Consider the following 15,176-nt stretch of genomic DNA (forward strand, 5'->3'; position numbering starts at 1 on the left):
CTAGGAATGAAATAATAATAATAATAATAATAATAATAATAATAATAATAATAATAATAATGAAGAGCCAGTGTGGTGTAGTGGTTAAGAGCGGTAGACTCGTAATCTGGTGAACCGGGTTCGCGTCTCCACTCCTCCACATGCAGCTGCTGGGTGACCTTGGGCAACTAGTCACCCTTCTCTGAAGTCTCTCAGCCCCACTCACCTCACAGAGTGTTTGTTGTGGGGGGAGGAAGGGAAAGGAGAATGTGAGCCGCTTTGAGACTCCTTCGGGTAGTGATAAAGCGGGATATCAAATCCAAACTCATTTTCTTCTTCTTAATAATAATAATAATAATAATAATAATAATTTATTATTTATACCCCGCCCATCTGGCTGGGTCTCCCCGGCCACTCTGGGCGGCCTCCAACAAACGTTAAAATACAATACAAAGTCACAAATTAAAAACTTCCCTAAACAGGGCTGCCTTCAGGTATTTTCTAAATGACAGGTAGTTGTCTCTGACCCCTGTAAATTAATTATATACACCTCCCATCTGACTAGGTCGTCCTAGGAGATGTAGTGATGGCACCAGGTGAGCCTCCAAGGGAGAGATTTCCGCAAGTGGGGAGCCACCACCGAGAAGGCCCCGTTCCCGTGCTCCTTTTGGGGGGGGGTGCCCACAAGGTCTGGGTGGGGGGTCCGTCTCCCTGGGCACGTTTCTCCCTTGACTCTCCTCCTCCGCCTCCACGCTTCTTCTCCAAGCCGCCCCTCCGGAACCGCAACACCATTTTCACGCTGGGGAACCGGGGCAACGTCATTGGGGGGGCCGAGCTGGAGGGCCCCATCATCGTCCCCCACTCTGCCCAGAAGAGCGACGTCCGGGTGAGTCCCCACCCCTCTTTTAACCCCCTTCCTTTCTGGCTCTCAGGTGTGGGTCCATTTGCTTTCTTTCCCTTTGCCGTTGTCGTTTTGTGGAACTTCTTTTACTTCTTTTCTTTTTTTAAGGGCTTGTTTGGTTTCGGGGGGATTTTTCCAACTATTTGGTGTATTTCTCCTCTTATTATGTAAACTGTTCAGAATCGTGGAGTAGGAATGGGACCCCCAACGGTCATCTAGTCCAACCCCTTCAATAGAGATTCTGTGTGATTTTTGCTCAGTTGTGCTAGGTCTCATGTGCCTTTTATAAAGGTGAGTCTCCCCCTTTGGGGACTGGGCCCTGCGAAATGCGTCTAAATATTAGGGATTCTTGGAGCAGCTGTTGGCACCGCTTTTTCCCCCCATAGATAATTTTTTATTGATTTTATCTAAATACAAACCAAAAGATTGTTACAGTAACTTTACAAATGAGAATAAAATAAAAATTATATCACACAAAAACATTTAAATTTTAAATCCATGGACTTCCCTTCTTTCATGTTATGCCTTCCTTATATCTTACATCTATATTCCACACTTTAAACTCATTTCCACACATTTAGATTTTCCCCTCTACACCATTCTCATTATTTTATCAATCTCATTTCCAAATTATATATCCTCCCATGTTTCATAATTTCACCTTCTAATTTCACCACTTTTGAGGCTTATCATCATCATCATCATTAATCGCAATCATTATAATTAACAAATTATTTGTATACTGCCCTTTATCCATAGATCTCAGGACATTTCACAACATAAATGTGGCTGTCCCTGTAGGAACGTTTATAATATATTTTAGTTTAGTTGCAGAGTCAAACGTTTCCTTACTGAGATCTGCACAGCAGCAAAACGGCTTGCTGAGTCGTTAGAGTCTTTCTTAATTGCGAATCCCTTTTATCCCTCTTAAAAACAATACATCTGTGTGATGATAAAAGAAACTAGTTTACTTTCAGATTCATACTTAGCTTACAAAATAAACTATATGTTTACATATTAGTGAGTCTTAACAACCCCATCATAGCATCCATCAGCAGCAGCAGCTTAACTGTTCAACGGTCCAAACAAAACTGACACAGAGATGAAGAGTTGGTCCTTCTTGGATTGTTGGACTTGACCGACACATCCCACAGTCCCTGCCTCCAGTGGGAGGGAGTTCCACTGGTTACTTCCTTTCATTCGGTCCCGATTCCACCAGTTCTAGCGTTAGGCGAGAGGGAGAAAAAGCTTCCTCTCTCCGCTCTCCTCCAAACTGGGCAGGATTTTACAGACGCCGATCGCGTCGCCTTTCCCCAACCCTGCAATGTCCCTTTTGTGGGCTTCTTCCCTTTTGGGGACATCGGTTGAGGACAGGCCATATCCGGCATTGGGCTCTCCTTGAGTTCTTATGGAGCCTCCAGCCCAGAGGCAGTCTATCTGTATTCCCAGCAGGGTGGATTTGATTTAAATCAAACTGATTTAAATCACGATTTAAATCACTAGTCAGTAAGGCTCAGGGTGGATTTAAATTTTTTAAAGAATCCGATTTAAATTTTTAAAAATCGATTTTTAAAAATTTAAATCCACCCTGAGTCTTACTGACTAGTGATTTAAATCAGTTTGATTTAAATCAAATCTACCCTGATTCCCAGGTTCATTTGTCCCTTGTGAGAAGAGGCCACTGGCCTGATCTAGCTCTCTTCTTGGAGAAGGAATAGATTGGGGTGCCAGGCGTTTCCCCCTTCGGGTGCAGAGAAGGTCTGCCTGCTGCTCTTCCGGTCCTGATCCTGACCCCCTTCTCTTCCCGCCCCCCCTCAGTACCCCTTTGAGTCCCTCTTCCGCAGCCAGCACTTTGCCCTCCTGGACAACAGCTGCCGCGAGTACCTCTTCCTCTGCGACTTCTTCCTGGTGACGGGGACCCCTGCTCTGGACCTCTTCAACGCCGTCATGGGGAAGACGCTCACCATGTTCCTCGTGAGTAGGGGTGCCGAGGTGGGTGGGGAGGCTGCTAGGAAAGGGACACCTTCCTTTTCACGTTCCCTTTTCCTTCCTCCCCGAAGCGTACACTTCCAAGGAGCGTGACTTTGGAACTCCCTGCCTCTTGATACACGGCGGGCGACTTCCCTGCACGCTTTTCGGTGCTGACTGAAAACATTTGGGTTTGTCCGCGCAAAGAGTGGCTGGAGGAACCCAGCCAGATGGGCGGGATATCAGTAATAATAATATTATTATTAAAGTGTACATACACTTTGCATGGAGTGTAGCAGCATGTGGAACCCATTTATACAAACTATAGCAGATTAAAAATAAATATATATGGACTTGGATAATGAAAATAATAATATCCATATACACTTGTACCTCGGAAGTCGAACAGAATCCATTCCGGAAGTCTGTTAGACTTCCAAAACATTCAAAAACCAAAGCACAGTTTCCGATTGGCTGCAGGAAACTCCAATTGGAAGTTGCGTCGGACGTTCAGCTTCCAAAAAACATTCGCAAACCAGAACACTCACTTCCGGGGTTGCGGCGTCCAGGAGCCAAAACGTTCGAGCCGGAAGGCATTCGACAATCAAGATACGACCTTAATAGATTTGCTTATTCTTATAGTATGCCTTTCATATTTTGACTTTCTCATTTTTCATTTTTATTCCATGTTGTTCATTTTAAGGGTTGTTCAAAATTACTGAAAAAAATAAAAATGCGTGTTTAGACAACCCGGCACAGATGCTTAGCAACTGGATGCGAATTGTAACCTGTTTTCGTTTCTCAACTGTTCTCTATTTCATTTTATTTCTAACCATTTCACCGTTTAATCTTTTTTTGTGAACCGCTTTAAAGTGGGTTTTTTAAAAAGCGCGCACACACAAACAGGCCATCAAGCGGCGTATAATTTGTTGAAACAAATGACTAAATTGTGGGCTCGCCCTTTGGGCCTGTCTCCCCTTCTCTCCCCCCCCAAAAAAAAAACCAACAACGGCAGAAGCACATGGACGCTTACGTCAGCGACTGCTACGACAGCATTGCCGTCTTTCTCAGCATCCACATTGTCCTCCGCTTCAAAGCCATCATGGCCAAGCGAAACGTCCCCGCCATCGACAAGTGAGTGGGGAAGGGGTCCCCCCCGGGGGGGGTGTCATCCAGTCCAACCCCCTACAGTTCAGGGATCTCAGCTCAAAAGATCCATGGCAGATGGCTGCCCCACCTCTGCCCGAGCGCCTCTTTCTTCTCCATCCCCTCCTGCTCAACTTGTCTCCCAACAGGCCAATGTTCCCCCTGGCCAGCCGGACACTTCCGGTCTCCGGCTTTGAGGGGAGTGCTGAATCTCGGGATATCTCCGTCCAATAAGCCAATAAGACCCCCCACCAGTGGGGCAGGATTTGTGCCTTGCGGTCCAACCAGTTCCCGTTGCAGGACCCTGGGACCGCGGGGGAGCTTGTGGGGGACATATGGGGTGTCAGGGGAGGGGTGCTGCTGCATCACACTGTAGACTCATGTCAAGGTTATGGTCTACCAAGACTCCTAGATCCTTGAGAGCCAGTGTGGTGTAGTGGTTAAGAGCGGTAGACTCGTTATCTGGGGAACCGGGTTCGCATCTCCGCTCCTCCACATGCAGCTGCTGGGTGACCTTGGGCTAGTCACACTTCTCTGAAGTCTCTCAGCCCCACTCACCTCACAGAGGGTTTGTTGTGGGGGAGGAAGGGAAAGGAGAATGTTAGCCGCTTTGAGACTCCTGCGGGTAGTGATAAAGCGGGATATCAAATCCAAACTCTTCTTCTTCTTCTTCTTCTTCTTCTTCTTCTTCTTCTTCTTCTTCTTCTTCTTCTTTTCACCTGGCTTGAGAGCAGTACATGTGAAAAGGATCTAGGAGTCTTGGTAGACCATAAACTTGACATGAGTCAACAGTGTGATGCAGCAGCTAAAAAAGCCAATGCAATTATGGGCTGCATCAATAGTATAGCATCTAGATCAAGGGAAGTAATAGTACCACTGTATTCCGCTCTGGTCAGACCTCACCTGGAATACTGTGTCCAGTTCTGGGCACCCCAGTTCAAGAAGGATACTGACAAGCTGGAAGGTGTCCAGAGGAGGGCAACCAAAATGGTCCAAGGCCTGGAAACGATGCCTTATGAGGAACGGCTTAGGGAGCTGGGTATGTTTAGCCTGGAGAAGAGAAGGTTAAGGGGGGATATGATAGCCATGTTCAAATATATCAAAGGATGTCATCTAGAGGAGGGAGAAAGGTTGTTTTCTGCTGCTCCAGAGAAGCGGACACGGGGCAATGGATTCAAACTACAAGAAAGAAGATTCCACCTAAACATTAGGAAGACCTTCCTGACAGTAAGAGCTGTTCGACAGTGGAATTTGCTGCCAAGGAGTGTGGTGGAGTCTCCTTCTTTGGAGGTCTTGAAGCGGAGGCTTGACAGCCATCTGTCGGGAATGCTTTGATGGTGTTTCCTGCTTGGCAGGGGGTTGGACTGGATGGCCCTTGGGGTCTCTTCCAACTCTGTGATTCTGTGATTCTATGAAATATAAATATTAAGCAAGGAATCCTGTCCGCCCGCTCTCCCCACCCGGACCTGCAGGTATTGGGACACCCTCCTGGAGAGGCTGTGGCCTCGCTTTGAGCACATCCTGGAGCTGAACATTCAGAGCATCCAGAACACCGACCCCCAGAAGCTGGGCTTCCTCGACACCCGGCCCCATTATGTAAGTCTGGGGAGGGGGCGCCATGCCATTCGAAACCCTTCCAAGGGAACCGGGAAGAGTTCAGGGAGGGATATAGGACAGGCTTTGGTTTGTGCTTGTGCTTGCTTTTAGTGTGTATTTTACATCTTGTGTATGTCCATCTCTGGCAGGCCAGCTGCCTGGTAAGGAGTAATGACTCTCCGTCAGTTTTATGCACCGTATTTTTCGCTCCATAAGATGCACCTTTTTCCTCCTAAAAAGTAAGGGGAAATATCTGTGCGTCTTATGGAGTGAATGGTGCTCCCTGGAGCTGAGAGAGATAAGAGTCCCGGCTCCCTTTCAGCCCCCCCTCCATTGTTGAATGGTGCTGCAGAGGGAGGTTGTTTGTTTCCCCAGCGACATGGGACTGCCTGATTAGATTATCCGTCTGGAAACTGTAGAAAGGGCTCCCTTTCCTTTAGAAGCTGCAGAAATGTGAGTTGAACCCCACAAAAACGGGGCTTTTCCTCTTTGCTTTTCCCCCTTTGCAAAAAAAGCTGCAAAACTTTTAGCTGATCCTCAAAAAAACAGGGTTTTTCCCTTTGCAAAATAAGCTGCAAAACCTTTAGCTGATCCTCAAAAAAACCAGGGCTTTTCTCTTTGCAAAAAAGCTGCAAAACTTTTAGCTGATCCTCAAAAAAACCAGGGCTTTTCCCTTTGCAAAAAAAGCTGCAAAACCTTTAGCTGATCCTCAAAAAAACAGGGTTTTCATGAGGAGGAAAACCAGAAAAATATTTTTTTTTCTTGTTTCCACCTCTAAAAACGAGGTGCGCCCTATGGTCCGGTGCACCCTATGGAGCAAAAAATGGGCTACGTTTATTTACAAGAAAAACACACCCAGAGCACAGCTTTCCGCCTGCTCCCATTAATGACAGTTGATCATTCTGAATCATCCTCCTTCCCCCAACAGGAAGAATGCCAAAATCTGGCTTTTCTTCCTTTTCCCTTCTGTTGCTCTCTGAGCTTCTCCCGTCTCCTAGTACAGGGATTGACCAGCTGGTCTGTCTCCTCCCCGCTCCCAGAAGACAAAGTCTCGGACTCTGGCTTATCTGCTGCCTGGCTGCCTGGCAGTGCTCTGGCCACCATCCAACTCTCCCTCTCCTTCAGAGCTAACAGCATATTCCCTGGGAAGGAGCAGGGCTGGGCTGCCCTTTCCAGACTCTGACAGCCAGCTCTCATCTGCAGAGTCGGCAACTTGCTTGCTTAGCTCAATTTCTGAGACCGACGCTTCCGCTGTGCTCTGTCCCGGGGGTGGCACATTCCTGACATTGTGTTTTTATGCTGCGAGCTGCCCTGAGATCTTCAGGTGAAGGGGATGGTATACATGACACGAAAGGAAAAATGGGTTTTTTAACTGGAAAAGCCTCAAAATGGTGTAGCACTTGGGAGATGGTGTCCAGCAACGCTTCTACTGCGTACCTTCTCCTGTGCTTCTGCAGAGTTTTGCAAACTTCTTCTGCGCAGCGTTGTGTGCTTGCCAGCAAATAAATTCCACAGAGTCCAGCTTGTTCGAAGCAAGCAAGATTTATTTACAAGCATAAATCACGGACATTCTTAATAATAATAATAATAATAATAATAATAATAATAATGCTCGGAAAATAGTGTCCAGCAACGCTTCTACTGCGTTCCTTCTTCTCCCGTGCTTCTGCAGAGTTTTGCAAACTTCTTCTGCGCAGCGGTGTGTGTGCCTTCTTGCCAGCAAATAAATTCCACAGAGTCCGGCTTGTTTAAGCAAGCAAGCTTTATTTACAAGCATAAATCACGGATATCCTTTCCCGGACTTACGGGACACATCTTGCCCGTCTTAAAACCGAAACCAGATTGAACAGAAAAACAAAATTGTGTCACATATCACATAGGCTTCTGTATACTGCAGATACCCGGATGTGCGACATCATCCCTGTGGGCGGTACGCACCTCTTGAGCTTGTTAACCCTAAAAGCTCCAAACCTCACAGGGGATGAGGGGGAAAGCAGGCTCAGACGCCAACTTGCAGCCCCCTCAAAGTTGGTGGGCCTTGCCATTGCCCCTTCCTCACAACTTACCTGCAAAACCCGCCCCCCCAATATTCTATTCCAGTTGGCGTCCCTGATCCTCTCTCTCTCCCTTTCCTGCAACTGCCTGATGGAAAAGGCATCCAGCTTTGGGTGGGAGTTGAGGGAAGAGCCCGACAGAGCTGCTCTGGGGTGCACATTCCCCCCCAACCATGCTCAGCTCCTAACCCTCTCCCTCCACCCCCAGATCACCCGGAGGTATGCAGAGTTCTCTTCGGCTATCGTCAGCATCAACCAGACGTTCCCCCACGACCGGACGCTGACTCTGCTGGGGCAGCTACAGGTAAGGTGGGGTCTAATTTAGGCATTATTGCCTCCTTTTAGAGCATTTGCACCCCACTCTCCCAGAAAGGGACTTGGGTACAGTCGAAACGAGACACGTAGGCTCTCAAGTCCCAAAAAAGAAGAAAAACAGCAACAGCATGCAAGGGAAAAGGTACAGGGAGGGAAGAGGAAAAACTAAAACTCAGGCAGCAGCATGTAAACAGGTGTCCCTGTTGGCGTATGTGGTTTATGGCTCCCTGGAAAATGGGGGGCCTTCAGAGGGCCAGGCCCCCACCCCCACCCCACTCTGTGATGCTGTTGCTTCTTTTTTGGGAGCGGGAACCATTTTAAGCACCCACCCCCCTCTCTTCCTCTCTCTCTTTCTCCCTCTTCCAGACGGAGGTGGAGAATTTCGTCCTGCGGGTGGCGGCCGAGTTTTCCTCGCGCAAAGAGCAGCTCATCTTCCTCATCAACAACTACGACATGATGCTGGGCGTCCTCATGGTGAGTAGTGGGAGCTGGGGTCCTGAGCCCCCTGCACTTGGGGGGGCTGGAGGCCGAGATCATCCACCACTAGTGGGTCTCTGGTAGCCGGGCAGCCAGGGTTTCATTTCCTTGCTCCCGGCGGTTGGATGACGAGAACCCTTGGTTCCTTCCCCCCCCCCCTTTCCTGAATTAGGCTGTTGAAACCAAGAGAGCTTGAGAACATAGATCCACAGAATCTCAGGGTTGGAAAGGAACCCCCAGCGACCATCTAGTCCAACCCCCTGCAGTGCAGGAACCAGCTAAATGTGACGATTATGATTTATTAAATTTATTCACTGCCCTTTATCCAGAGACCGCAGTGCGGTTTGCAGCATAGAACGCAAAAGACACACGCTATGCATACATATGAACTGCCCTGGCGTTCTTTTTTATAATGACCTCACTCCAAAGGGGGATTGTTGGGTTGATATTTATAATTATAATTATAATTTATTTATACCCCACCATTTTCCCCTGACAGGGATTCGACGTGGCTTGCAGATAAATTATTACGCATTTTGTGTTTTCTACATTATGATTTTATGTTGTGAGATCTATGAGCATTGAGTGGAATAGAAGCAAACTAAACGTTAGCATGGCAAAGGTGAAATACCGTATTTTTCACTCCATAGGGCGCATCTCGTTTTTAGAGGAGGAAACAAGAAAAAAAATCTATTTTTTCTGGTTTTCCTCCTCTAAAAGCCCTGTTTTGCAGCTTTTTTTTGCAAAGGGAAAAGCCCTGTTTTTCTGAGGATCAGCTAAAAGTTTTGCAGCTTTTTTTGCAAAGGGAAAAGCCCTGTTTTTTTGGAGGATCAGCTAAAAGTTTTGCAGCTTTTTTGCAAAGGGAGAAAAGCAAAGCTCCTTTTCCAAAGGGGGAAAAGCAAAGAGAAAAAGCCCCATTTTTAATGGGGTTCAACTCACATTTCTGCAGCTTCTGAAGGAAAGGGAGCCTTTTCTACAGTTTCCAGACAGATAATCTAATCAGCCAGTCCCATGTCGCTGGGGAAACAAACAACCTCCCTCTGTAGCAAATTCAACAATGGAGGGTGGGACTGAAAGGGAGCCGGGACTCTTATCTCTCTCCCAATCTCTTGCTGATCAGCTGCTGAGCGGGGTCCTTTCAACACCCCTTTTTCTCTTTGTAAAATAAAAAGCACTATCTGCTTTTGGCCCCTGGGCAATTCGGCTCCAGGGACCACCATTCGCTCCATAAGACGCACAGATATTTCCCCTTAATTTTTAGGAGGGAAAAAATGTGTCTTATGGAGCGAAAAATACAGTATGCCAGTTTGCTCTCCTGGTGCACCCGCCCCAGGGGAAAGCAGAAGCAGATAGTGTGGGGCAGAGGTCTGCCCTGGCGGAGAGGAAGGCCCGGCTCTGCCCGCGAGGGGAGGGAGCAGGGCTGTCAAAGGCCCCTTTCCCCCTGCCCCACTCTGTGACGCCCCTCTTCCCACCTTCCCAGGAGCGAGCGGTGGAGGAGAGCAAGGAGGTTGAGGGATTCCAGCAGCTCCTGAATGCTCGGACGCAGGTAAGCAAACAGGGTGGGCGGAGGGAGCTGCACCCAAGGAGGGCGCAGTTGCACACATGTCGCCCCCTCTCCTGGGTGCTGTGGGTGGTGGGTGGGAGACAAGTTCAAGGCAGGCTCCAGGAAGGTCCTGTGCTGCCGGCGTCAGCTGTGGAGCCAGGCCGCAGTTTCCTAAAAAAGCCAATGCAATTCTGGGCTGCATCAATAGGAGTTTGTGTCTCCTCTCCTCCACATGCAGCTGCTGGGTGACCTTGGGCTAGTCACACTTCTCTGAAGTCTCTCAGCCCCACTCACCTCACAGAGTGTTTGTTGTGGGGGAGGAAGCGAAAGGAGAATGTTAGCCGCTTTGAGACTCCTTCGGGTAGTGATCAAGCGGGATATCAAATCCAAACTCTTCTTCTTCAAAGACAAACTTGAGGTCCCGCTGCTAAAAACTAGGGGAAACCCTTTAAAACGGCGCTGGAAGTACATGAATGGGGTGGCCATAGGGGGAGCTGGTTCCCCGAGACGCCTGTAGGCCTCGGAGGGCACTTGAGTTTCCCAGAAATGCCAGTGGGGCTCTCCAGGGATAGAGCCGGTTGTGATCCGGGTCCCTCCAGAGGTTCACGGACTCCGCCTCCCGTCACCCCCTGGGTTGCACAGCTTCGCTTGCCAGGGCTTCTGGGAGACGGAGTCCAGCGAACGAAGGGCGGCTCCTCCAGGGGTGTCTTCCATCCTTCCTCCTCTCTCTCTCTCCCCCCGACCCTTTCTCCTTTCCAGGAGTTCATCGAGGAGCTCCTGGCACCCGGCTTTGGGGGGATGATCGCCTTCGTGAAGGAGGCGGAGGCGCTGGCAGAACGGGGCCAGATGGAGAGGCTGCGCGGGGAGGAAGGTGAGGGGCCTGGCAGGCGGGAGGAGGCAAGGAGGCAGGAATCCTAGAGTTGGGACCCCAAGGGTCATCTAGCCCAACCCCCTGCAGTGCAGAGAATATTTGGCTCAACCCATGGCCAGGGTGGATAAAAAACAATTTAAAAATAAATTAAAAATCAGATTTTTTTTAATTTAAAACATTATTATTATTATTATTATTATTATTATTATTATTATTATTATTATTATTATTGTTTAAATTGGATTTTTAAAATAAAATGCTTTTGGAGGAAAAATCTTTCTAAATATAGTTTTTTATTTAAGTTACATTATACCTGTAGTCCATTATACCTGTAGTCCATTATTATTATTGTTTAAATTGGATTTTTAAAATAAAATGCTTTTGGAGGAAAAATCTTTCTAAATATAGTTTTCTATTTAAGTTACATTATACCTGTAGTCCATAGGCTGTTCACCAGGAAACAAGGATTTGTTTTAAGTTTTTCATGTGTGCTAAAACTCAATCTTAAGTTTTTTTAAAAATGTTTAACCACATCAGTTAAGAAACTGTAATGATATAATGTTATTGTTTCAGTTAAATAAATTGTAATTAAGGAAATGATTAGTTTTCTCCTTCCAATAAAGTACAGCAGAAAAATTGTCCATATATAAACAGTTAATTTACTAAACCTCACAATAATGTCGTTATTATCGGTCTATGTATTTCTGATAGTATAACCGAATCAGTAATTTTTGATATGACTGTAAAAACGACTCCGAAAATTCCAAAAAAAGGAAACCTTCATCCGGTTGTAAATATTAAGATTATACCAGCAAGGATGAGTCTTTTTGTAAAAAAAAGAAGATTTAAATCTGTAAAAAAGGAAGATTTAAATCAAGTCAAGTGATTTAAATCGATTTGATTTAGATCAAGTCCACCCTGATAGGGTAAGAGTCTCATTTGCTACCGACTGAGCGATTTATGGAGTTGTGGGGATGGAAAGGGGGTCCCCCGAGGGTCATCCAGCCCACCCCCCTCGCAACGCAGGAGTTGGCGTCTGACCTCTTCTTAAAAAAAAAACCTCCCTCTTCCATGCTCCCTCCCCCTCTCAGCCCGGGTGACGCAGCTGGTGCGCGGCTTCGCGGGGACCTGGAAGGCGGCGGTGGAGTCTCTCAGCCAGGACGTGATGCGATCCTTCACCAACTTCAAGAACGGGACCACCATCATCCAGGTGGGCCTCGTGGGCGCGGAAGGGTTAATGGGTGCCACAACACACACACACCCCCATTGAAAAGAAAGAGGGCAGACCCTTGGCTTGTGGAAGCCGTACCCCGTGCAACTTCAGGAAGGGGAAGAAGGAGCCTCGTGAGTGTGTCCAGATATTCCCCTAAATCCCCCCCCCCCCAGAGAATGGGGCAGGATTTGGCTGAGGTCCCCCAGTCGCAGATCCCAGAAATCTTCTTTAAAATTCCCCCCGGCTCTCCCCCCACCCAATTTCAAATGGTTCGTGCACAAACACCCCCCCCAAAAAAAAAACTCCCCAGTCGCAAAATTTATGAACTTAGTGGAAATTCTCTTGCTATTATGGCTTGACATATGGTATGGCAATGGATAATGATATGGTCTTAAAATGAATGGTGAGATAAAGGGGGGAAGGACTTTAAGGTCAATTCATTCCTAAATAGGCTGTTGTAATAGATTGGGGAATAAACAACGAAAGCTCAGAAATACAGTGAGTGTGGAGGATAGTTAAAAAGGAGGAAATAGATTTGTATATTGGGAAAGTATTCTGTAAGAAATATTAGTAAATGTAAGAAGGAGAGGAAATAGTATGGGGATTAACTGGCAATAACTGTAAATTAGGTTTAAGTTGGGAGTCGACGGGTGGGAGTCGGGGAAGTCCTCGGGGGTTAAGATGATATGTGTATTGTAAGTGATTAAATTGGCAAATCATAAGTGTTCACCCCAGTGAGAGGGGGGTCTGTTTGGCATGCTCCTCTTGGTGAGAGAAAGGGGGGTTTGGAAAATTTAATCATGTGTTGTAATTTGATTGTAATTTGGTTACCGTATATACGTGAGTATAAGCCGACTTTTTCAGCCCATTTTTTGGGCTGAAAAAGCCGCTCTCGGCTTATACTCAGGTGAAGCGGGCGGCTGCAAAGGGACAAGCGGCAAGAATGGGATCCTGCTTGTCTCCCCTGCCCTGCCGATCCACCATCTGTGCCTGCTCTCTGATCCCTCCTCCTGTGCCTGCTCTGTGCGAGGATCGCCTCCTCCTCCTCCTCCCATCCCTTCTCCCCGAAGGGGAACAGAGGTAGCGACAGGGGCAGCGGGAGCAGGAGGAGGACAAGTATCGAGCAGGCGCGCGAGCCGGCTCAGCCCCAGAGAGCCTGTTGCTTTTGCCCCCATCCCATCCCAGCTCAGTCCACCATAGAAACTGCCCACCCTGAAACTATCAACCCCTGAAACCTTCCCAGAATCTGCTCCCTTAATTCCTCCCTGAATATGCCCCCTCCCCCTGAGCCCTCCCTGTAAAGAGACCCTTTCTTTCCAAGCCTTCCCTCTTAACCCCTTCCCCCATCCCAGCTCTGCCCACCCTAGAAACTGCCCACCCTGAAACTTTCCCAGAATATGCCCCCTTGCCTCTCATTCCCTCCCTAAATATGCCCCACTCACCCTGAAACCTTCCCAGAATCTGCCCCCTTCCCCCTTAATCCATTCCAGAATATTCCCCTTGCCCCCTGAAATGTACCCACAATATGCCCCCTTACCCCCTGAGCCCTCCCTGTAAGAGACCCTTTCTTTCCAAGCCTTTTATTGGTATTTATTTTTATTTTTGAAATTTACCAGTAGCTGCTGCATTCCCCACCCTCGGCTTATACTTAAGTCAATAAGTTTTCCCAGTTTTTTGTGGTCAAATTAGGTGCCTCGGCTTATATTTGCGTCGGCTTATACTCACGTATATACGGTATAATTGGAAAAAGTCTAATAAATATTAATTTAAAAAAATAAAAAATAATAAAACAAAAAACCTCCCCAGTTGCTTCCTGCTTGTCGAATCGCAAAGCTGTAGAGTCGGAAGGGACCCCCAAAGGTCATCCAGCCGAACCCCCCCCCCCACAGCGCTCAGCACGGGGTGTTTATTTGTTGCTGGTGTGGGGCTCTGGGCTGTGCCCTTGTGTGTTCTCTGGGGTGGTGGTGGGGGTGCCTGTGACCTTCCCCGCACCCCGTGTCTCTTATCTAACCCCCCCCCGACCTCCCTCTCTCCCCACAGGGCGCTCTGACGCAGCTGATCCAGTACTACCACCGCTTCCACAAGGTCATGGCGCTGGCCCCCCTCAAAGCCCTCCCCGTCCGCTCCGAGCTCATCAACATCCACCACCTGATGGTCGAAGTCAAGAAGCACAAGCCCAATTTCTGAGCTGGGGGGGGGGGGTTGCTTGGTTTTGTGCATGGCGGGTTGTGTTTATTTTGGGGGGAGGTCATATCGCTGCTTCCCCCCCCCCCTCATCACTCTGTGATCTCCGTGGGGTGCGGGGCAGCCCTGTTTGGGGACGGCGTCTCCCGTTTGTCTCTCTGTCTTGCTTTGTACAGTGGAAATAAATTCTCTAGCAACTCACACCTGGGATCCGTCCCCTCATTGCCGGGAGGAAAAGAGGGAGTTTATTTCTGTGCGAGAGAATCGCAGCGTTGGAAGGGGGCCCAGGGGTCATCTAGCCCAACCCCGAGAGAACAAGAGAGGGGTGGCGTGTCTGTGTGTATTTGTGTGCGAAGGATGAGGACACGGTAGACTGCTGGATCAGGCCAGTGGGAGCCCATGCAGTCCAGCTTCCCGCTCTCACAGTGGCCAACCGGATCCCTGCAATCTGCCCTGGGATCCTGTGATAAAATAAATTCCTATCGTGGGAAGCCAGCAAGCAGGATTCGAATACGAGAGCCGTGGTTTCCAGCAACCGATATTCGGAAGCATTTAATAGAATCATAGAATCCTAGAGTTGGAAGAGACCCCAAGGGCCATCCAGTCCAACCCCCTGCCAAGCAGGAAACACCATCCAAGCATTCCTGATGGACGGCTGTCGAGCCTCCGCTTCAAGACCTCCAAAGAAGGAGACTCCACCACACCCCTTGGCGGCAAATCCCACTGCCGAGCAGCTCTCACTGTCAGGAAAAGTTCTTCCTAATGTTTAGGTGGAATCTTCTTTCTTGTAGTTTGAATCCATTGCCCCGTGTCCGCTTCTCTGGGGCAGCAGAAAACAACCTTTCGCCCTCCTCTATATGACATCCTTTGATATATTTGAACATGGCTATCATATCACCCCTTAACCTTCTCTTCTCCAGGCTAAACAT

General features: G+C 48.1%; 1 protein-coding gene across 1 annotated transcript in view; it reads left to right on the forward strand.

Annotated features, from left to right (window-relative positions):
• VPS52 (VPS52 subunit of GARP complex) overlaps positions 1–14,448 on the forward strand; it is a 34,062-nt gene extending 19,614 nt beyond the window's left edge. The window contains exons 11-20 of the mRNA XM_033141779.1: positions 732–865; positions 2,699–2,854; positions 3,864–3,982; positions 5,467–5,590; positions 7,853–7,948; positions 8,326–8,433; positions 9,917–9,982; positions 10,739–10,850; positions 11,942–12,060; positions 14,104–14,448. Of these exons, the coding sequence (XP_032997670.1) occupies positions 732–865; positions 2,699–2,854; positions 3,864–3,982; positions 5,467–5,590; positions 7,853–7,948; positions 8,326–8,433; positions 9,917–9,982; positions 10,739–10,850; positions 11,942–12,060; positions 14,104–14,250 (1,181 nt within the window). The 3' untranslated portion in view covers positions 14,251–14,448. The remainder of the gene's footprint in view (positions 1–731; positions 866–2,698; positions 2,855–3,863; positions 3,983–5,466; positions 5,591–7,852; positions 7,949–8,325; positions 8,434–9,916; positions 9,983–10,738; positions 10,851–11,941; positions 12,061–14,103) is intronic.
• Positions 14,449–15,176: the final 728 nt, after the last annotated feature.

This window comes from Lacerta agilis, chromosome 2, assembly GCF_009819535.1.
Source record: "Lacerta agilis isolate rLacAgi1 chromosome 2, rLacAgi1.pri, whole genome shotgun sequence".
Classification (NCBI taxonomy): domain Eukaryota; kingdom Metazoa; phylum Chordata; class Lepidosauria; order Squamata; family Lacertidae; genus Lacerta; species Lacerta agilis.